Here is a 20,907-nt window from a genome sequence, read left to right as displayed (position 1 = left end):
AGTCTGATAAGACTGATCAAGGAGACCAACTTGCTGTATGAATACAATAAATGCTCCAAATCTTATAATACATAATTCTTTTATATACTCTAGACTAGTACACTATTCTAAGATACACGCTCGTGATATTACAACTGATATTGTTTCTTATTCCTGATCCTTTGCAAGTGCCCAGCACTTGCGCATTCCGGTTCCCATCGACTCTGCGTCAACGGCTTCACTTGTTGCCCACCTCAAACGATCCTTAGTTAACGACTTAGTATCACCCAAACTGCCATCTTCGAGCGTAAAGAGATGAACGTGCATCGTGAGCTTTATATGAGAAAAAAGCCAGGGTACACTGCCCAAGTCGGCCACATGTTTGGGTTTCACTGCTTTGTCTCCGTGTTCACCAGCGAGCTTGGAGACATATGCTAGCGCTTTTGAGCGTCTCTTTGCTGGTGTGCTACCTTCCTTGGCGTCTTGGAGGATATGGCTCGGAAACTCCCAAAGACCAGCTAAAAGCCCCTTTTCTGGGCGCTTCTGGATCAAGTATTGGCCATCAGCTCGACGGATCACGCACACCAAGGTTTCTTCTTCCCTCACGGCTTTCTTGATCACCTTGAGTGGGAATTTGCGTGCGTGATCGACAATTGTCTCCATATCGCGGGGACTGGTGGCTGCTTTCGCCTTGGCCGTAGCTGGTTTGTCTTCAGTCGGCCCCTTGAATGCGAACGCCGAGAGTGTCATCTGCTTGCCTTGACCTCCCTTGGCTGTGGTCTTCTTCGACGCCTGGGTGTCCTCCACTTTGACTTCCGTCTCGTCCAAGGTTTCTTCTTCGAAAGATTCGCAGAGGTCACACATGTCTTCGATATCTCCAATCTTCGCGTCTTGACTTTTGCCTGAGACCAGCGTCTTTCCTTCGGCATGTACGCGACAGGTTGAAGTGATGGGGCATTCGGAGCAGTTCGGCTTAGGAATACAGATAGTACTTCCGAGTTCCATAAGTGCTTGTCCCCATCTCCCTGGCCGATCACTTGTCTCGACTTCTTCGCCCTCCTGCTTGTCGGTTCCATCTCGCGCGATAGCTTTCACGAGGGCGTCGGCAGCAGCCCATAATGTATCAATGACGGTTTTGTTCGACTTGACGTTGCCAAACAGCCCAAGCTGTCGACTCAGTACTCGCAAAACGTTTCCATCCACCATGGGTGCTGCCCTTCCAAAGACAATGGATGAGATAGCACCAGCAGTGTATCTCCCGACACCAGGAACCTTGTCCTCGAGGTCTTTGGTATTAGAAGGTAGTAGCCCCTTCATTACCGAGTCGTTCACCACTAGCTTTGCTGCCTCGTGAATCCGTGTCGCTCTACTGTAGTAGCCCAACCCACGCCAAGCACTGAGAACATCGTCGGCACTTGCAGCAGCGAGGTCATGAATTGTAGGCCACTTGCCCATCCACTTGTTCCAATAGTCGATGACTACAGCCACCCGTGTTTGCTGCAGCATAATTTCACTAATCCAGACCTCATATGCTCGTCGCTCTAAAAGATCCCGAAGTTCATCTTGACCATGATCTTTCGGATTTATCCAGGCCTTGCGCCATGGCATTGAACGTTTGGTACTGACACCGTCAAACCATGTGAGAAGCGCCTGTCGAGAAGAGGGCTCTTTCAGCATTAATGGTCGGTGATATGTGATCTGGTGTCGCCTGGATGGAGGAGTGCATGACGTTGAACTTGTCTCCCCTTTTGAAGAAAATAGAGATTCATGAATCTTTGAAGTTTCAGCTTTACTCCTTGAAGGCTGCGTTTTCCTCTTTTTCGGTGCAGGCTGCTTGGTGTCGTTTTCAGGAGTCGCGTCTCCTTCCGATTCAGACGCGTCAAAATCTTCATCCGGACGAGGAGAAGGGCGTTTTAATGCTCGCTTTTCATCAGGAACAGCCAGCTCATCATCAGGCCCCAGCTGAGAAGTGATCTTTCGTGAGGCACTGGCTGCACTCAAACGCGTTGTTCGTATTGGTGCTTTTATAAGGAATTTGTCCATGATATCTGGTAGTGAAGAAGACCGAATTTAAAGACACAATCTGAAGGTCAGCAGTGTTTCAAATAATTATGTTATCCAAACAACCAGATTTAGTCGTCTTTTGGATTAAATAGGAGAAGGTCACTATGAGGAAGTTTTGGTGTTGAGGCAGGTTCAGGTGCCAGAGATCGGTAGTGCTGTTTGTTCGCTAACGTCCAGCGCTCTTCATGCCTAAGAAATTGGCTGCAGCTTAAAAAGCAATCTCCCTACTACGCAAGACAAATGACGTCTGGTCTGGAACTATCATCAACAACAACAACAATCACTAACAACATGACGAATTTCACCACGACCTTTATTTGATGCGCACCTTTTGTGTGCAAACGTTCAATAGCCCCCATGCTCTTGAAATGTTGCCTATAGGCTGGGACCTGCAGATGTAGGCACCCGTCCAGGGGCATCCATTGGTCAACGAAGACGTTGTTGGTATGCCCCCAATGACTTCTATCTCGTCAAGCGGGCTTCAGGTGCTTGGACTTGATTCCAGAGTGTTTTGAGTAGACTTTCCACAATGCCACAGTCGAACCTCTGCGCCAAATGCACCGGCATCTTCGAGGGACACTATGTGCCGTCGGATGTTCTGGCCCAGCATGGTCTGATCGATACTCAGGCCGCACAGTTTATATCCCAGAACCTCGATAAATGGGGGGACGGCATATGCAAAGCCAGGCTAGACAAGGCTTCAGAAAAAGAAGCCCCGGTGCCATATCTTCACCATAATCTGCAAGACCTGGCAGAATCGGCAGATACATGCGTATTCTGTGCCATGATCTGGGAAAGGTTGACTATTGAGGGGTTTTTCTATCATCCCACAATTCTGGATGAGATGAAGAAGAAGGATCTGGTTGGCCTTCCAGTCATCCAGTCAAAAGTGGCTTTCGCCGGTAAATTCTCTTTTACCATCATTTTTGTCTCTTGGTCAGGACAAAACTGGGAAGGTGTAACTTTTCATAGATTTAGTGTATTTCACGCGATTGGTAAGTCTATCTCCTCTATTCTATTTGGAAGACCTAACAACTTCAGACGTTGGGGACAAAGACAACAGGGCGATATGGAAATCCGTGTTCGACCGGCGACAGTCACTTTTGCGAATACGTCGCTGGCTAGAATCATCAACCACAACTTCAAACATCCGCCCTCAGCTGCCTACGCGGCTTCTCCATTGCAAGCCATCGTCAAGTCCTGGAGGCGACCCTGCAGTTAAGCTAGTGGATGCCATCAATCTTGATCCCTCGACTCGCTATTCCGCTCTCACTCATCGCTGGGGCGCCGTGCAGCCTCTTAAGTTGTTGAAAGCTCGGGAAGTGGCATTCCATAACGGCATCCCCTTCTCGTCTATCCCAGCTACGTTTCAAGACACCATCAAGTTGGCAAACGACATTGGAATTGAGTATGTGTGGATTGATTCCCTCTGCATTATACAGGATTCCAAAGATGATTGGCAAAGTGAAGCTGCGCGCATGTCGTCTGTGTATTCTCAGTCACATGTTACCATCGCTGCTACTGCTGCGCAGGATTCGACTGCAGGACTCAAAAACCAGACTTCCATGGTCAGACACCCCTGTGAGATCACTCCATCGTGGACAGGCTTTGAGGACGAAATCCCATCAGGACCTGTACGAATTATAATCCAATCTGGGTTTTGTGACGAAGTTCTTTCGAAGCCCCTATTCCGTCGAGGTTGGACATTCCAGGAATGGATTCTGTCACCTAGAACAATCCACGTGGCCCGAGATCAACTTTGGTGGACATCAGCCACAAACATGAAGTCACAAGGCCATGCTGCAAACGAGACTTGCGAAGCATATGAATTTGATGTCGATCGAGGCCATGTCCACACAATGGCGCCTGGGGATCTATACTCACTTGCTAACGAGTCCACGGGGACGTTTTCTCGAGTATGGCATGGCTTATTGCAGGAATACACGTCACGAGATCTCACCTTTGAATCTGATCGTCTGGTAGCCTTTGCTGGCATCGCATCTTTGTATCAAAGCTTTGTAAAGCTCCCTCCTGGCTCATACCTGGCGGGATTATGGCGTCAGGTCCTCCTACAGGATCTACTATGGTATGTTCTTGATGGGAGAAAGGTCTTACCACCGCAACTTTACCGTGGCCCTTCTTGGTCCTGGGCTTCAGTTGAACCAACACCGAACCAGAATGGGAAGTTTTCAGTTAGCATGAAAGACATAAGTGATGACCTGCTGCCGCATGAAGAGCCATGGGCTGCTGTGGCTACTGTTCGGGAGGCATTCGTCGAGGCCGTAGGTTCTGAATTTGGCCCCGTGTCTGGAGGCCACTTGGTATTTCATGGGCCATTGATCAAAGCTCGCCATGGTCTGGTGGTGATAGACCTCTCGGGGCGCCTCACTGCAGAACAAGCTGCTGAGTTTGTACCAGGTGGCAGGTTGCGATACACACGAAATTACATATCAATGCCAAACTGGACGGACGTCGCGGAAAAAGCACGGACTGAGGGTAAAATAGCAACGGTTCATTTAGACGCTGTTCCTACGTCGTTGGTGTCTGATGAGGAAATCGACATCTACTTGGCCGTCACTCATTGTCGGGTTGACCTCGCTGGAGATCCAACTGCTCATGTGTTGGCTCTTGTTAGGGGACAGGAAAAGGGAGAGTATCGCAGAATTGGCTACACTCAGGTGTTTGAGGATATCATGGACCCGTGGAAGGAGACCAAGGACTTTGGTGTTTTCGACGCTCTTACAGACGAGAACGAGTATCTTAGTGTTGGAGATCGGCCCGGTTATTACAACTACCGCATCGTCTAAGCTGCTAGGCAGCGTTTGAGTTCCCTGAGGTTCCGTACCGTCAATGCGTATCGTGTGGAACCGTTATAAATGGTGGATATTTCACGTCATGACTTGACATTATGGAGTTTTGAACTCCTGGTGGGACCTTACTATGTGTCAAATGACGATATCTACAAATTTTACAATCACAATTTGTACCTTTTTTCTAAATGACACGCAATATGCATTGATGACATCGAATAAACAACTGTTGAATCGGCTTATCAAAGTTTACATGTTGAGTTTTGATATCATCATGGCATGGGTTCCGGTTGGCTGCTGAAGATGACCCATCAGCAAGCCCACGCTACCGTAATCGATGAACCGCAAACAGTGGACCGATCACATCAAACCACTTACATAGACTCAACCTCGGCCAGGTTTTTTTAGAATAATATTTTCCACTGAAGTAAATGTTTCTTTTTCTATTTTCTATATGCATCGTTAGCAATTATCCTGCCTCAAAATGTCCTTCTCGGTTGAAGGAGATGGTCGTCTCGACCTTAAACAGCGCGTCCAGGATATGGACAACGACAACTGGAAAGAAGGCCACACTCGAGTCGCCGGCCAAAAACACTTCAAGTCATCGCAGAAAGTCAGCATAAAAGAGCGCGTCAAGCATTTAACCTGGGCTTGGTTTACATTTGTTATGAGCACAGGCGGTATCGCGCTGTTGCTGCACTCTACACCACACCAGTTCAGAGGGTTGGAGGTTATCGGAAAGATCTACTACATCCTAACGATAGTACTATTCCTCACTATTGTTTCGGGTCTTGTTCTGCGATTTACTACGACGCCGAATGCGCTGAAGAATAGCTTGATGCATCCGACAGAGAGTCTTTTCTTTCCGTGCTCTCTGCTCAGCATTGCGACTATCATATCGAATGCAGGTGTTTATGGTGTTCCTTCGGCAGGGCCCTGGTTGGCCGATGCGCTGAGGGTGTGTTTTTGGATTTATGCTGGTGTCACCATCTTATCAGCTATAGTCCAGTACTTTGTCCTCTTTACCGGAGCTCATCTCCCCATTCATTCCATGACACCCGGTTGGATTTTGCCCATTTTCCCAATTATGCTTACCGGAACTCTTGCGTCTTCTCTCATGTCTACGCAAAGCTTGGAATATCGAATGGCGATGTTGGTGGCTGGCGTGACTTTTCAGGGCCTCGGGTGGACTGTTGCATTCCTCATCTACCCATTGTATGTGGGTAGACTAATGCAAGATGGTTTGCCAGCACCAGCGATGAGGCCAGGTATGTTTATCGCAGTCGGTCCAGCCGGATACACCTCTGTGGCCATCATTGGCATGTCCAGGGCACTTCCGGAAGGTTATGGTTATTTCGCGACGTATCCGATGGCACAAGACGTTCTCCGGATAGTAGCGCTTTGGCTAAGTATATGGATATGGTGTGTTGGGTTCTGGTTCTTTGGATTCGCCCTCCTTGCCGTCCTGTCGTCTGCTTTTAAGCGCAAGTTGCAGTTCAGCATGACGTGGTGGGCTCTTGTTTTTCCCAACATCGGGTTTACCCTTGCTACAGGAAATATCGGGCAAGAGCTTGAGAGCGAAGGGATTCAGTGGGTTGCAAGCGTTTTGACGGTATTCCTGGTGATTATGTGGTTTGTTGTGTTATACGGGATGGTATCAGCAGTTGTTCGCAAGAAGCTTCTTTGGCCTGGGCGGGATGGAGATGAGTCTTAGAAAAGAACAAATTTTCAACTCATATTAAATAGTTAATAATAATCTAGTTCAATTCTCTATTGCTGGCCCTCTGTGATTTCCTCTGGTTTCTCCATTCTATCCATCCTTCCTGTCGTGCATGAGCTCATCCAATTCCTCCTCGGTGCAATCAGGCAAATGGCCCAAACTGTCGAAGGATATCCCCTGCATTCCGGGGAACGACTTGCCAAAGATTTCAGGCCCAGGGTTGCATGTAAGTGTGAATGGGCCATACTTGTTCTCCGCAACGGTTTTATCAATGAACTTCCGAATCTTGTGGGCGAGGCGTACAACTGCATTCTTGGAGGCAAACTCCCTCGTGTTGAATACCATAGCCCAGTCAAAATCCCCATGTGACTCGACGTAGGCGTATCCGCCTTCTATTCCTCCCCTTCGGTAGCCATCCCGGCGTTTACCGACTCTTGCGACGGCTGTAGATAGGCTGGTTAGCTTTATTTTGTCTTGTGAAAATGAAGAGGGATACTTGCAATGCTGGCCAGCAAACTTGATGAGACTGGTGGCACTTGCGCGGAGAGAAAAGGCGGCGGCGGTTTCTTCCTTAATGGCGCCGTCTCCTCCATATATTCCAGCGACATACTCCCCTTTCCCGGGATATCTAGCATCAACACCAATCTGTAAGCCTTGTTGAACAATCTTGTCTTTCAAGTGAGCCTTGGAGTCAGTCTCAAACACTGATACATCGAGGCCGTCGAGGATATGTTTCTTCAGGAAATCCACGTAGGGCATCTCGGTGAGGTTCGCTACCACTTCACCCAACAGCAGTGAGCCATAATGAGAGTGAACGAAGCGCTCGCCCGGGTTGTAATCGAGCCTCTGCTTAAGCTTGTATTTGATCACATCGTGAAGAGTGGCGGGCTCGGTGCCATTGTGCGGCAGTGTCAGTCCAACCTTGCCGAATTCGAAGGCGGCTTCTCCAGAATCGTCTCGGTCGTAACCTGCTGTGTGATCAAGAAGGTGCTGGATGGTGATGTCTTCTGCGCGCTCATCGAAGGGGTTGCGATAGCCTAGCAATTTGTAGACGGGCGTGTCGTATTCGACTAGTAGCTGATCAACGCACCATTTGACCGCTGCGTATAGGAACATCTTGCTGACACCTCCGATGAGGAAAACATCGTCGGGTTTCACGCTGCCGTAAGCTGTTTCGGCCCAGGTATAGCTTCGCTCAAGCATGGCGTGGCCCCTTGCACCGATGGATATTTGGGCTTGCCGAATACCGTTCTCCACCATGAATTTCTTCATCATTATGTCCAGCTCCTTCTTAGCCTCCTTGTTGTTCTTGAAACCCGAAACTTTTCCATGCGCTGCCCACAACCGAGGCTGGTATCGCATGCGTTCAGCGAAGACAGCAGTAAACTGTGTCTTGCCGAGACCTGAGGCTCCCTGTATGTCGATTGGCATGAACCACTGGTGACCTTGTCTGCGGATCTCCTCGGCCATCTGCTCTTGGTCGAGACGAACAGCGGCTGACCAACCTCCGATGCTCACGTCAGTCATCAGGGGTGTGATAACGCCATCGTCGGAAACAAAGAGTTTGTGAGGCCGTAGGAATTGTCGCGATACATGTGGGTAGTTGAATTCAGATACCCAGCTCTCATTTGGCATCGCGCCTGGCTCGGAGTGTTCCAGTGCCCATCGCTCGTTGCCCTTGTTCTCGTAGAGCAAAACACAATATCTTCTGTCGTCCATTTCTCCATACATACGGAAACTGTTGACCCTCGATATACCGTTATTATCCTTACCTGCCATGTACTTGTCAAGGTCCTTAATCTCGCACTTGTAAGCCCACTTGAGGCGATCGGAGGGAAATGCCATGACGCCGTGGAATGCAGCTTTACCTGCTGGTCCATTTGCACTGATGATGACCAGCCGGTAGCCTTGCATCCTCCACTTGCTAACCCATTCGTCGAAAGCTTTAAGCGACATGCCCCATCCCATCTGCCAGGGCTGGCCCATTGCTCCGTCGTTGATCCAAGTCGCAGCGTATCGGGTCTCGCCTGGGTTTCCGTAGGCACTGAGCGACATGGGTCTGAAAAATGACTTCCTTAGGTCGCTTGCACGTTTGGCATGTGATGCGGCATTGTTATTGATGTACCATGCTACAGTTGGACGGGATTCTGTAGGCCACTCGTTGATTATGTACTCTTCGTCATCTTGGGCATGGATGAGCAAAGGTAGAAACGCCAAGAGGCACCATAGTATTTTAAGTCTCATCTTTGCTCAGAATGTAATTGTGCGTGTTTGGGTTTGGATGCAGGTTGAAAAGGGGGGCAGAACATGGGCGCAAGCCTTTCTATTTATATGTTTGTATTGGCAATCGGTAGAGTTTGGAAATATTTGAGATGGCGGCTGTGTAGGGTTTTTGAGGGCGCCTAAATACAACAAGAAAGTATATATTGAATATGGTCCATTGTCCTGAGGTTGTTTGGATAATTAAAGTGGACAAGACTCGTTGGCTATAAATCCGAATACATAGGTTACAGAAACTGATGCATAACGTAATTGAGTTGAATGTTCAAAACTTTCAAAAGCCTTTTATGCTAAGATCTCAAATACTGGTAGGTCATTAGCAAAATGGCATTCTGAGCCAACCATAACTCGGTGAGTTCATAGTTCTTGAGAACTCTTTTAAGCAGTCTTTTATTTGATTTCTTTCTAACCTTAGGAAAGCCTAATTAACTCACGGTCATAAACCAGGACTCCTATGCTTACCATCATTGAGAGCGTTAGATAACTGCATATGTTGGTAACTATCAGTCCTTGACATATCATGTCGTCGTTGAAGAAACTAAGCGAAGGCGTTGCACAATGCGTTGTGTTTATGTAACCACCAACTAAGTACAAATCTCCGATTTGTTGTTAGCACTGCGTGTTGGCTGTGACACAAGAGATCAGATCGGAGAGTGCCAAGAGAGTGAAGCTACGGAGGAAACAACTTCCATGATATTTGTCAATTGGCAGGCAAGTTTAAATGCAGTAAGAATGAGTATTCGTCGAACTATACATCCATTTTATGAAAGTAGCAAGTAATGTAAGTGTTAGTCTGGAAGTAAAGTAGATTGTCTCCAGCATATCTAAGCCAAAGCCAAAACTATCCTGTCGTGGCTGTATTCTATGATCTAGGTGGATGGTTGGACTCCTTATGAAGTCAACGGTTGTGGTGTTGTTAAGTTACCCTGTGTTTTGCCGATCTTGATCTGCGATAGCTGTAGCTTCTAGGGCTAAGCTTAAACAGGTTAGTTGTCTATCTATGCCCCATCTGTGCGGACGCGCCGTCTTGACGATCTCGCCCTGATTGTGCATGGTTAGGGCAACTGCATCACGTTACAGTCAAGTTTGGTCAGTTGACAATGTATGTTTTGCGAGTTGGTTTTGGAAGTTTGGAACTGGACATGATTTTACTTAACCCTAGAGGGATCTGTTGGTTGATAGTTGACTGATCGTTGTTTGCAAGCTTCAGATACTGTATATATCTGTGGTCATACAGTATGTACCAGAGACACCAACACCAACCGTAGACAGTTTAGGTGATACAAAGGGCCAATAGCCTAATCAGTCGCATCTCAGCTCCGATTCTAGATCGTTGCATCATCTTGTACAACTTCAACAGGGCTTGTGCATTGTGGTAGACGCCGTGTAACCGCCAACTCAGATGGTATCTGATGATAAACGCCTTGTCAGACTGAAGCTGTGTGTACTACTTGCTTCACCTGGCTCAAGGATGTTGAGATTTTTGATAACCGAGCCAATCTTCTCTTTACACAATGATGAACCAATTTATCTGAATCATTTCACTCGGGTAGAGACAGATTAGTCGACGTCAAGAACAAAAGAGAAATGGTCGTGTGATTGACCACACAGTGTCAGATCTAGCTCTTTGATGCTGATAGAGGTGCTCTGTTAGTGGAGGTATGCGCTGCAAGGGACGGATAACAAGACATGCAGCAGAGGGACCAACGATTTGTGCCCTGTAAGCGAGTCCACTGTGGGTTGAGAAATGCACTGGGACTGGGCTAGGACTGCGCTGGCCTAGGATTAGAAGGAAGGAAGGTTACCCTTGACCCGCTCCTGCAAAAAACCTGAGCTGGGCTCAAAGCCCAACCCGTCAAAGCGTGTCAAAACTCAACTCTCAAACTCGATCCAGCTCGGCTCTCTCCTTCACACATCACCACAACTCAGACTTCTCTTCGAATCCCCTCTGATTTGAAGTTTCTCCCTAGCAACTACAAGCAAATTCAACTTTACGGTATGTTTCCAAATTTTGTTATGTCGTATTTCAACACCTTCTCAACGCCTACAACACCTACCTCTGTTATTCTTGCACGGGCTCGCCTTTGAACCTTTGCTCGCTTCAAAAATCCTGGAAGAAAATTCCCATACCTGCCCGCCATTGGAAATCTCTGCACCCCGCCCCCGCCTACCACTTTCAGCTTTCAGGACCCATCTAAGAGTGGATTCGAGAGCTTCTGTCACTATGGGTAAACCCACCATCAACAGTCGTTGTGATTCTCGACAGTGAATCAGATAGCAGGCGCAGCATTGCAGCTTCAATTTCAAAACCCAACAAACAGTGAATCACATCCAATGGCTCTTCGTTCGTTGCCTCGGGCTAGAAAGTTTGTCTTTCAGTGGCATAAACAAGGCTTTCATTCTTCCCCTCTCTTCTCCGTCACCACTCGCCTGCCCCTCATCAATCTCTTGCCTCAAACGGTTCTGGGGCCGGTTGACTACACTAGCTCTTCTAGCTCTTTTTGCACTTTTGCAGCTTCAACTCGACCTTTAGTTCTTCAACTAACTCCAAAATCTCAGAATCTTTTTCACACAACATCCCAACCTCACTACAAAATGGATTCCTTCCAGCAGCAGCAACAGCAGCAGCCCCGTGGCGCTTGCTACTCTTGTAAGTCTTAGATTTCTCATACCAGTCTCGTCACACGCCAATTGCCTTTACGGATTGTCGCAATTGGTCTCTAAACGAGCGGCGCACTATTTTGGAGCTCCCCTAGAGTAATATTGGTGCTGTGGCTTGCTTTTGACTTCCCTTTGCACAGCCAAACAGGTCTCGTGCTACGACCTATGTGTCTACTGCGGACTCTCGGACTTAACCGAGGCACTCATATCGCATCTCGCCTTTCACTCTTTATATCGAGGTTATGAATTTATGCTGACATTTTTCAGGCGGTTCTACCGCTCACCAGGTACGATAAATGCCTTGGTTCTCAATTCTGTCATGTACTCACTATTATGTCTAGGCTCGCGACTGCCCCACTAAGGGTCCTGCCAAGTGGTAAGTTACTTGGAATTCTCAGAAGGACGATATATGCTAACCAACCTCTCAGCTACAACTGTGGCGGTAAGCTACTCACATCCGACAATTGCTAGAATAATGCGGACTAACATACCCGACTATAGGCGAGGGCCACATGAGTATGTTTCCAGTTCTCACTTCAAGCAACAAGCGCTAACTCATCACAGGCCGTGACTGCACTGAGCCCATGAAGGACAACAAGTCCTGCTACAAGTGCGGCCAGCCCGGCCACATCTCCCGTGACTGCCCCATGAGCGGCGGTAGCGGCCAGGCCACCGAGTGCTACAAGGTAAGTTTCAACCGCCGTCTCCTTGTAGACTTTGTCTAACGGATTTCCAGTGTGGTGAGATCGGCCACATTGCCCGCAACTGCAACAAGTCTTCCTACGGTAACAACTACGGTGGTGGTTTCCAGCAGCAGGGTGGTGCCGGCAAGACCTGCTACTCTTGCGGTGGTTTCGGCCACATGTCTCGTGAGTGTTTACTCTGATCGTAAGCGGTTTGATTTTGACTGACCAAATACGCAGGCGAGTGTGTCAACGGCATGAAGTGCTACAACTGCGGCGAGTCTGGCCACTACTCTCGTGACTGCCCCAAGGAGTCCGCTGGTGGTGAGAAGATCTGCTACAAGTGCCAGCAGCCTGGACACGTCCAGTCTCAGTGCCCCGGCAACTAAAATGGTGACTCGATTTCTCAGCATAACGACTGAGGCGAGAAGGACGTGGCGACCTGTTGATACCCACGGACGATATTTTCCTAGTTCTCTTATGGCATTTTTCACAAAAGTTCATTTCCTCACACGACTTTAATGATCATCACGGCAGAATGGCGGCTCATAAAAACACAACGTGCGCGATCCTCGACGACGGCTGACGGCGCTCAGCCTTGATTGGAACATATCAGCATTGGATTTCGTCACCGAACGGACGGACGACTACGACCATACATACGACTCAACTTTGAGAGAAAATGGTGACGGGTGGAGAGTGACGAGATCAAAAAGGTTATCTGGTGGCTTGTTGGTGGAGAGCCCAAGCTCAACAGAGCTGGGTGTGCTCCTTTGGTAGTCAAGTCGAGATGAAAAGTGTTGATCCCGACGTTGTGGAAACTTCAACCTGGTGTGACTGTGTGTGTTTTGATATTGCCTAGTGCTGCTCTGCATTGAATGCAGTCAGCTGGGCAGGTGTAGATCAAAGACTAAGATCAAGGTTCCGGAAGAACGACCCGACCTTACAAACAAACCACTACTGACAGCGACGATATCATCCATACGCAAATCGGAAAGCACGAGGCCAGATAAGCTTGTCGAATGGTCGTAAACAACTGGCCAATCTCCAGGTTAAATTGTTTAGTGCATATGGAAGCATAGCACGACGACAGGCTTGAAACTGGGTCCCTCAAGCAAGACAGCCGAGCAAGGTTGCTGAGCATGTGTCTTTACAGGCTTTTTTGTCTGCGTAACCTCGATCTGTCCCTAGGGACATACTGCTGCTACAACCAATCAACCAACCAAGGAACGCACCTCTAGGCATCATTATCAACACCAAGATACGCCTATCTGTTATCTCTTGGGGGGTAGAGAAGGTTACACAAACAACTACCGATATCTTGTTATTGGTAGTCAGTTTTGAAATTCAGGGCCAGAAGAAACGTCATTGACGAAACCTGGCATCAATTCGAGGAAACAGAGCTATATAAGAAACAGGAATACAACCAAGATCTTGTCTCTATGCTAGGTTCACAGAGTTTACATATCAGGAGCACGGCATTGGCGTATAGGTAGTAAGTACATCAGCAATTGATACAAAGCTCGCATAAACAAACTATCGTTATCTATAATATATATCTACTCTTGGATCAAAACACAAGTATAAAGCCTTTCACGCGTCACTTGGGGTTTTCATATAACATAAACATACATCGGTACTATAGAATATCAAAATGAAAATCAAGTTAGGCCATCACCTAGGCATTCGGCAAGCTTGAGAGCAATCTAGTTAATGCATTCCCTCGCTACAGGTAATTGGAGCTTTTATGTCTCTTCAGTGTAATAGTGACGAGCTGTACTTTATTTCCTTTCCTTTCCCTATCATGCGTTTGAATCCAGTGCTTTGTCAGCACCGAATGCTTGTGACTGTTGGCAACCACTCAAATGTATGTATCCTACATTTATTTCCAGCACTCCAGACATATGAGAAACGACAGCCAACTGTAGAGAAGATATTCTACGGCTCGGAATATCTTGGAGCCTCTGTGCTGGACAGTCAAATATCGACCAGACGTTTGACAGAATCTGCCCCAAAGATATTTGAGTGAGATATTGTACAACATCGGCTTCGAATATGCGGATATATGCCCATACATTCCATTTATCAGGCCGATAAAGAGTTACAAAGGATGGTACGGCACTGCAGCTTCATACAGATGACTGGTGAAAGCCTTCAGTGTTGGTTCAACTTGATTCTTATTTACATCTTCATCCATTATTTGATAACAAAAATCGCTTCGATTGTCGGATATTTCCAAAAGATACCCAAATACTATAACTACATGTGCAGTCCAAGATAATCTTACAATTTGGCGTTGGGGAAGTTCCTCATAGCCTGTCTCACACCGAGATCTCCCAAGACCTCCTCGGCTCCACCGAGAATGGCATCGAACTTGTATGTTCGGTGGAACATCTCGATGAACTTGCCCATACCGGTCTGGGTAATTCCGCGACCACCCCAGATTTGCACGGACTCGTCAGCGACCTCGTGGGCGGCGCGGGTTGCGCTCATCTTGAGGAGACCGATAGGGCCGGCGAGGTGCTGCGCTTGCTGGCTGTAAGGCATGTGGCACATTTGGTATGTGATGGTCTCGAGCCAGGACTGGTTGGCTTCGACGAGGGCAATCATCTTGGCGAGTCTAGAGGATGTTAGTAGGGTTGGGATTGGTGTTTTGGGGTTGCTTACTTTTGACGGATGACGGGCTGGTCAATCAGCGACTTGCCAAATACTTGACGCTGGTTGGCCCACTTGAGACACTCCTCGACAATGCTTCGTGACAGACGAAGACTTCCACCTGTTAAATTGTAAGTTTTGTTCGGTTATAGTTTGTGGGTATGCAGAGGTGGCACTTACAAACCATGGTCCAGCGCTCGTGGTTAAAGTTGCTGAGGATAACCTGGATACCCTTGTTCTCCTTGCCAAGCATGTTCTCGGCAGGGACCTTGACATTGTCGAAGGTCACGTAGGCTGTGCCAGCGGTGGTAGAATAAGAGGTCTTGATCTGCTTGGTCTCGACACCCTCACCACGCTCGATAAGGAAGACACTCAGGCCCTTGTCTGTGCGAGCACCGGTAACAAAGTAATCACACCAGACACCGTTCGTGATCCACTTCTTGGTTCCGTTGATGATCTAGCGAATGTAAGCTCCACGTTCGTGACGGTTAGGGGTAGTATTTGACTTACGTAGTGCTTGCCGTCAGGTGTCCTCTCGGCAGTCGTGCGCAGTCCAGCGACATCCGAACCAGCGAAGGCCTCGGTAATGGCGAGACAGATCTTCTTCTTGCCGCTGAAGACCTCGCCGGCAATCTTATTCTTCCAGGCCTCGTCGCGGGCAAAGTTGAGAACAGCTGTCAAGCTGATAGTCATACCGGCCATGTTTCCATCAGCGAAACCACGGGCCATGGCGCGTGCGAGCTCCTGCGACACGATCAAGTCGTGGAAGTAATCGAACTCCTCGCCCTTGACCGCGCCTCCCATGAGGTTGACTCCGTGGAGATGCTTTCCGGGTCCAAGGCGCATGTGCAGGATACCCAACTCGCTCATGCGATCAATCATCTTCTGGCTGATGTAGCGACCTGTCGCCTCGCACTCCTGGGCCTCTTCGTACAGCTCACTGTCGACAAACTCCCTGAGTTTGCGCCTCAGTTCCCTGTGGCTATCCTTATAGTAGGGCGAGCGGAAAGGCTCAGCGAGCCATAGGGGCTCGGCGTAGGGGACCTGGCTGAGGTCGCCGGGCTGTGGGGTGATGACTTGGGCCTTCTCGCCCTCGACGGTGCCAACGGCGAGGTCCTTGTACTTTGTGAGGACCTCGTGTCGGTGGAGGTTGTAGAAGGCGGTTGTAGCATCTTGACCGGCGACTTGGCGCAGGACAGTCTCACCACCGGGATGGGCGTCGACGAAGTCTGTGAGGTCGTAGACTGTGCTGTCGATGATGCACCAGAGGGATTCGTCCGAGGTGTGGGAGCGAACCTCTTCGCGAGAGAATGTGTCTGTCATTTTGAGATGTTATGAGACAGAGAATACAGATATCTGAGGGTATATAGAAATGAAAGAAGAAGAGAAAGAGCAGGAAACAAAAAGTTAAAGGAATAGCTGGCTCTGGGTGTTGACAGACACACCCTTGACGATGATTACCCCGGATGAGACTGGCGTTGAACCTCGGCACCGACTAAGTGGGCCTATCGTGATGAAATACAAAGCTTCCTATTGGTTCTAACGGCATCACTTCCATTTTGCGGGGGCGGGGCCGAACCAGTTTCATTTGCACATGATGGAGACGGTTTGAGCCGCTTTCATCGATACCGTACTTTGTTAGTTCTGGTTATGTATGTAACAGTTATTGGATCATTGTTTGATGCCACTACAATAAATCTACCTAGACGATATGGCGGCTATTTCTATTCTTTTTAGCTCTTATTCGTCAGATGAGGATGTTGTTTGTTTTGACACTCCTAGTCCCAGGTACGGAGAAGGTTAAATTTGCAGTGAAAATATGCGGTCACGTTAAACAAAATATGTAGTGTAGGTCGCGTCTAATCAAGGACAGCAGTAAGGATTATTGACGCAGCCTCAGGGTCCCAGAAGAAATGTCCGCTAAAAGCATAAGGGATGAAATTATTAGGTCATCTTATGCAGCTTAGACTATACTCTTTAGGCTACTTATTTTTGTACCCTAAGACTTAGGGGGTCAATTTTTCTGCTACCCAGTAGCGCAGTTAGCAGAAGGAACCTTAATTGACTGAAGCAGGCTTTGAATTGTAAGGGTAACCAGCCCAACGGGAAGTATAACTAAATACATTAAGCTCAAATCTCTACTAAGATTGAATAAGTAACACATTCATAGCTAAATACATGTGCGAGATTAAGGGTGCGTTTATGCCCTACTTTCTATGACTCCCGATACAAGGCAACCTCTTTTTTTTATAACGTTGTATAGACCATCAAATAACTACATACAATATAGTGTCCAATCGTTATACATTGACAAACCCCATCTAGTTAGCTCTTAGTTCTTAGAGAAAGTTCCTGTTTCCTACTGATACTCTTCTTTCTCTCTTCATAACTAACCTTGTGCAGTTTGACAGAATTTGGGCATGCTTCAGGGTAACTCACTCTAGAATCTTGTTTCTATCTTACGAGATTCCTGAGGCTGCGTAACTGACGAGCTGTCTCTACGGATTCAAGTCATGAGTCAGATGGAAATAATGCCAAATCATCCCAGGGAAACAAATGGGAATAAAATCCTAATGATGCGGTGACTAGTCTTTGTTGTTTATGGGACTCGTCACCCCAGTCATGGACCCACGTACTAAGTGCCGATAAAGATACTGTTGATAACCTCAAAGAAACTTTTTTCTTAAGCAAAGCTTGTTTCCAAAACCCACTCACTACCTTGTTTGCATTGAAGCTCTTCTGCGAGGCATGCGGCGTTGCTTGTTAGTCTCTGTTCTACCGCACTTACAACCTGGATTTGTAGCACGGTACGTATCACTTTTTACTCAACTTGGCGAAACCCTGCACCTTCTTATCTATCACCGTGCCTTTGTCTTACATATATAGACTGGTTCGTGTTTGACTCACAAATCTCGAGCTATTTTTTCCTAATTTAATCTCTTGCATGGTATATTGTTTTTTTCTGAGTGTTACTTTGAGGGGTTTCTATATACGACGGCTGTTGCCTTGCACCCATGTTCCCATGAGCATCGGTTCAAAGTCTCCATTGGCCAGGTTACTTACCTTTGGATCTGCAGAAATAAGACAGCGATGCATGTGTCCGCCTCACTACACTATGCGCCTGTTGCCGAGCCTCTTTATCGGTCATGTTGCTCCAATCGCGCGCCTCCAAGGTTGAGTTAAGGCTCAGGCTAAAGCACAAAGGCGTTCATGGCGGCCCTTTCCCCTGCGCCCACTCTCTAAACGGCCAGTGCCGGTTAGTCGACCCTCGTTTGGTTGCTTTCCCCGTTATCTCGAGGTTTATAGACCGCTCAAAGTTGTCGGAGCATCCATCTTTCATGATTGGCTGGTTATTGTCTCGACTCGAGCTGGGTGTCAACACACGCCCAGTTCCGTCCATCCATCCAAGTGGTGGATATCTCCCCTCGTGATCGTCGTCGTCACGATATCTAGCCCGTTTCGAGTTGTCATTATTCTCCGGGAACTTTCCTAGTCAAAAGCCAATGATTGCCTGCCATGACTTTGACATCCGGTGACCTATCTACCTGTCACATCTTGAGGCTTATATCGGCCTTGCTACTACGTAGTTGACCAGCTTTCTGTCCCCCACCTATCATACGTGTTATCTCAACACACCTCGATTGTCTCCTGCTACTGGAAGTCCAGTTTATCTACTATTTCAACCTCTCATCACATACTCACAATCACATACACATCTTTTCTTTGTCAACTAACCTTTACCGTTCAAATGGATGCTTACTCAATATGCTGCACTAGTCCTGCTGCTAGACACACGTCTAGGATATATCAGGATCTCTGGTCAACTCGTCCCCATACCCGAGTCGGCTTTGATCGAGATAACATATCAAAGAAGCTTACCACGATGAGTAACTTGAGGAGAAGCGATCATGCCTCAAAACCGCACATTGCTGTGGTTGGTGCTGGACTTGCTGGACTTCGATGCGCCGACGTTCTCCTTCAAAATGGCTTCCAGGTCACCATTATTGAAGCCCGTAATCGGGTCGGTGGACGCCTGCATCAGGAAACCCTCCCTAATGGACATCTAGCCGACGTAGGACCAAATTGGATACATGGAACCGACGACAACCCCATGTTAGACCTGGCCAAGCAGACCAACACTGTTGTCAGCGACTGGGACTCGACTTCGTGCGTATTTGCCGAGGATGGAGAACTCTTTCCGCTCAAGGATGGTGAAAAGTACTCTACCATGGTGTGGGATATCGTGCAGGATGCCTTTAAGCATGCAAATAACTCCTCTCACTACATCGATCCCAAGGAGAGTCTCCATGACTTTTTTGTCCAAAAGGTAACCGAGAAGGTGCCAAGTACCGAGGCCGATCATGAGAAGAAACGAAATATTGTGATGCAAATATCCGAGATGTGGGGTGCATTTATCGGAAGTCCCGTTTATAGGCAGAGTTTGAAGTTCTTCTGGCTCGAGGAGTGCATTGAAGGCGGTACGTAGAAACGATCGACCAGGACAAAGCTTGGCTGACTTTTACTAGAAAACTTGTTCTGTGCTGGAACTTACAAAAAGGTTCTGGATGAAATGGCAAAACCTGCTCTCGAGGGGGCCGAGATCAAGTTCGAAACCAAGGTTGACAAGATATCGTACAGAACAAGTCCCGAGGAAAAGGCCAGGCTCAGAACACAAAGCGGCCAAACACTTGAGTTTGACGAGATTGTCATGACTGCACCCCTTGGATGGCTAAAACGGAACCTTGATGCATTTGAGCCTGCGCTGCCTGCTCGAATGACCAAGGCGATCGGGGCTATCGGTTACGGATGTCTTGAGAAGGTATACATCAACTTTCCCAAGGCCTTCTGGCTGGGAAGTAGCGGTGATGATCGAAAGGCAGAGGGATTTGTACAATGGTTATCTCCCAACTATGTACCTGATCTGAATCCCAAGAGGTGGAATCAGGAGGTCGTGGAACTTGCAAGTCTTGGCCCAGAAGTGTCACATCCTACGCTTCTTTTCTACACCTATGGCGAGCAGTCACAATTCATCACCGGGGAATTGTTAAAGATATCGGATCCCAAGAAGAAAGACGAGTTTCTCCTCAACTTCTTCAAGCCGTATTACTCACTGCTGCCGCACTACTCGGAGACCGATCCCGACTGTATGCCTTCTGGCTTCATGGCCACAGATTGGCTTCACGATGAGCTTTCCGGAAATGGTAGCTACAGCAACTTTCAAGTTGGTTTGGAAGAAGGCGATGTTGATATCCGGACAATGCGGGAGGGTCTGCCGGACCATGGATTGTGGCTGGCAGGCGAACACACGGCGCCGTTTGTTGGTCTTGGCACGGCGACCGGGGCGTATTGGAGCGGTGAGGCGGTTGGGAAACGAATAGCGGAGGCTTATGGGCGAAACAAGTAGGGGATAGATATAGAGATAGGAAGCATTATTTAGATGAAGCATACCGTTGTGCATCCTTGACGTTGGCCCATAATGACGCAGCAGATAAGGATTTACCTAGTATCTCAACGATAATGCTCGTGATAGCTTGTGGACGGGAGTTGTCTCAGGTTATCGGGGCATCGGAAAGGGAGATCGACGATGCAATTTGTTTGGAGTCACTGCTGCTTTGACTCACCAGGTCAGAGCAGCAGATAGAGCAATTCAACGAGGTCAACGGGGACATACATAGTAAACTGTATGTAGTATCCATGACGCGCTTAGCACATGGCAATACAATCTGATGGTGTTGCCAATGAGTTGAGTCGATTCATTGCACGGCAGGGGATGCGCGACTCGTATCACCCACTAAAAACGCAATTCCTAGGTCAACTGACGCGCTTGGAGATTCATATGCTTCTGTCCGTCGCTCAAAACTATCCTTGAAACCGAGTCACGAGCCTCAAGTTCCTAGTGACTCTAGCGCCTGGGGTACGATAACCAGGCAGGTGGGTCGCAATAAAACCGATACTGATTTAGTGACTGACATAAATATTAGATCACTCTTAGTGTATGTATGGCCTAAGAGTGGACTAATGATTTCGTCTGCGTGGCTTCAAGTCCCTATTTTTT

The 20,907-nt window shown here is 47.9% G+C and overlaps 7 protein-coding genes across 7 annotated transcripts; 4 read left to right on the top strand and 3 right to left on the bottom strand.

The window, feature by feature from the left end:
- Positions 1-147: 147 nt before the first annotated feature.
- On the bottom strand, positions 148-2,022 carry FPSE_12385 (uncharacterized protein; the record flags this gene model as incomplete). Its single annotated transcript, XM_009265502.1, has 1 exon — positions 148-2,022. One exon carries the CDS (start codon positions 2,020-2,022, stop codon positions 148-150), a length of 1,875 nt encoding a protein of 624 aa, XP_009263777.1.
- Positions 2,023-2,572: 550 nt separating this feature from the next.
- FPSE_12386 (uncharacterized protein) lies at positions 2,573-4,850 on the top strand (the record flags this gene model as incomplete). The annotated part of the gene is made up of 2 exons (XM_009265503.1): positions 2,573-3,038; positions 3,085-4,850. 2 exons carry the CDS (start codon positions 2,573-2,575, stop codon positions 4,848-4,850), a joined length of 2,232 nt encoding a protein of 743 aa, XP_009263778.1.
- Positions 4,851-5,337: 487 nt separating this feature from the next.
- On the top strand, positions 5,338-6,567 carry FPSE_12387 (uncharacterized protein; the record flags this gene model as incomplete). The annotated part of the gene is made up of 1 exon (XM_009265504.1): positions 5,338-6,567. The coding sequence occupies one exon, from the start codon at positions 5,338-5,340 to the stop codon at positions 6,565-6,567; it is 1,230 nt and encodes a 409-aa protein (XP_009263779.1).
- Positions 6,568-6,663: 96 nt separating this feature from the next.
- Positions 6,664-8,817, bottom strand: FPSE_12388 (uncharacterized protein; the record flags this gene model as incomplete). Its single annotated transcript, XM_009265505.1, has 1 exon — positions 6,664-8,817. One exon carries the CDS (start codon positions 8,815-8,817, stop codon positions 6,664-6,666), a length of 2,154 nt encoding a protein of 717 aa, XP_009263780.1.
- A 2,631-nt stretch (positions 8,818-11,448) lies between these two features.
- Positions 11,449-12,586, top strand: FPSE_12389 (uncharacterized protein; the record flags this gene model as incomplete). Its single annotated transcript, XM_009265506.1, has 8 exons — positions 11,449-11,503; positions 11,782-11,801; positions 11,856-11,890; positions 11,943-11,956; positions 12,016-12,030; positions 12,079-12,200; positions 12,251-12,383; positions 12,438-12,586. The coding sequence occupies 8 exons, from the start codon at positions 11,449-11,451 to the stop codon at positions 12,584-12,586; spliced, it is 543 nt and encodes a 180-aa protein (XP_009263781.1).
- Positions 12,587-14,480: 1,894 nt separating this feature from the next.
- FPSE_12390 (uncharacterized protein) lies at positions 14,481-16,175 on the bottom strand (the record flags this gene model as incomplete). The annotated part of the gene is made up of 4 exons (XM_009265507.1): positions 14,481-14,817; positions 14,865-14,973; positions 15,033-15,309; positions 15,363-16,175. The coding sequence occupies 4 exons, from the start codon at positions 16,173-16,175 to the stop codon at positions 14,481-14,483; spliced, it is 1,536 nt and encodes a 511-aa protein (XP_009263782.1).
- Positions 16,176-18,735: 2,560 nt separating this feature from the next.
- FPSE_12391 (uncharacterized protein) lies at positions 18,736-20,256 on the top strand (the record flags this gene model as incomplete). Its single annotated transcript, XM_009265508.1, has 2 exons — positions 18,736-19,330; positions 19,379-20,256. 2 exons carry the CDS (start codon positions 18,736-18,738, stop codon positions 20,254-20,256), a joined length of 1,473 nt encoding a protein of 490 aa, XP_009263783.1.
- Positions 20,257-20,907: the final 651 nt, after the last annotated feature.

This window comes from Fusarium pseudograminearum, chromosome 1, assembly GCF_000303195.2.
Source record: "Fusarium pseudograminearum CS3096 chromosome 1, whole genome shotgun sequence".
Lineage (NCBI taxonomy): Eukaryota > Fungi > Ascomycota > Sordariomycetes > Hypocreales > Nectriaceae > Fusarium > Fusarium pseudograminearum.
This window is presented reverse-complemented; position numbering and strand designations above follow the sequence as displayed.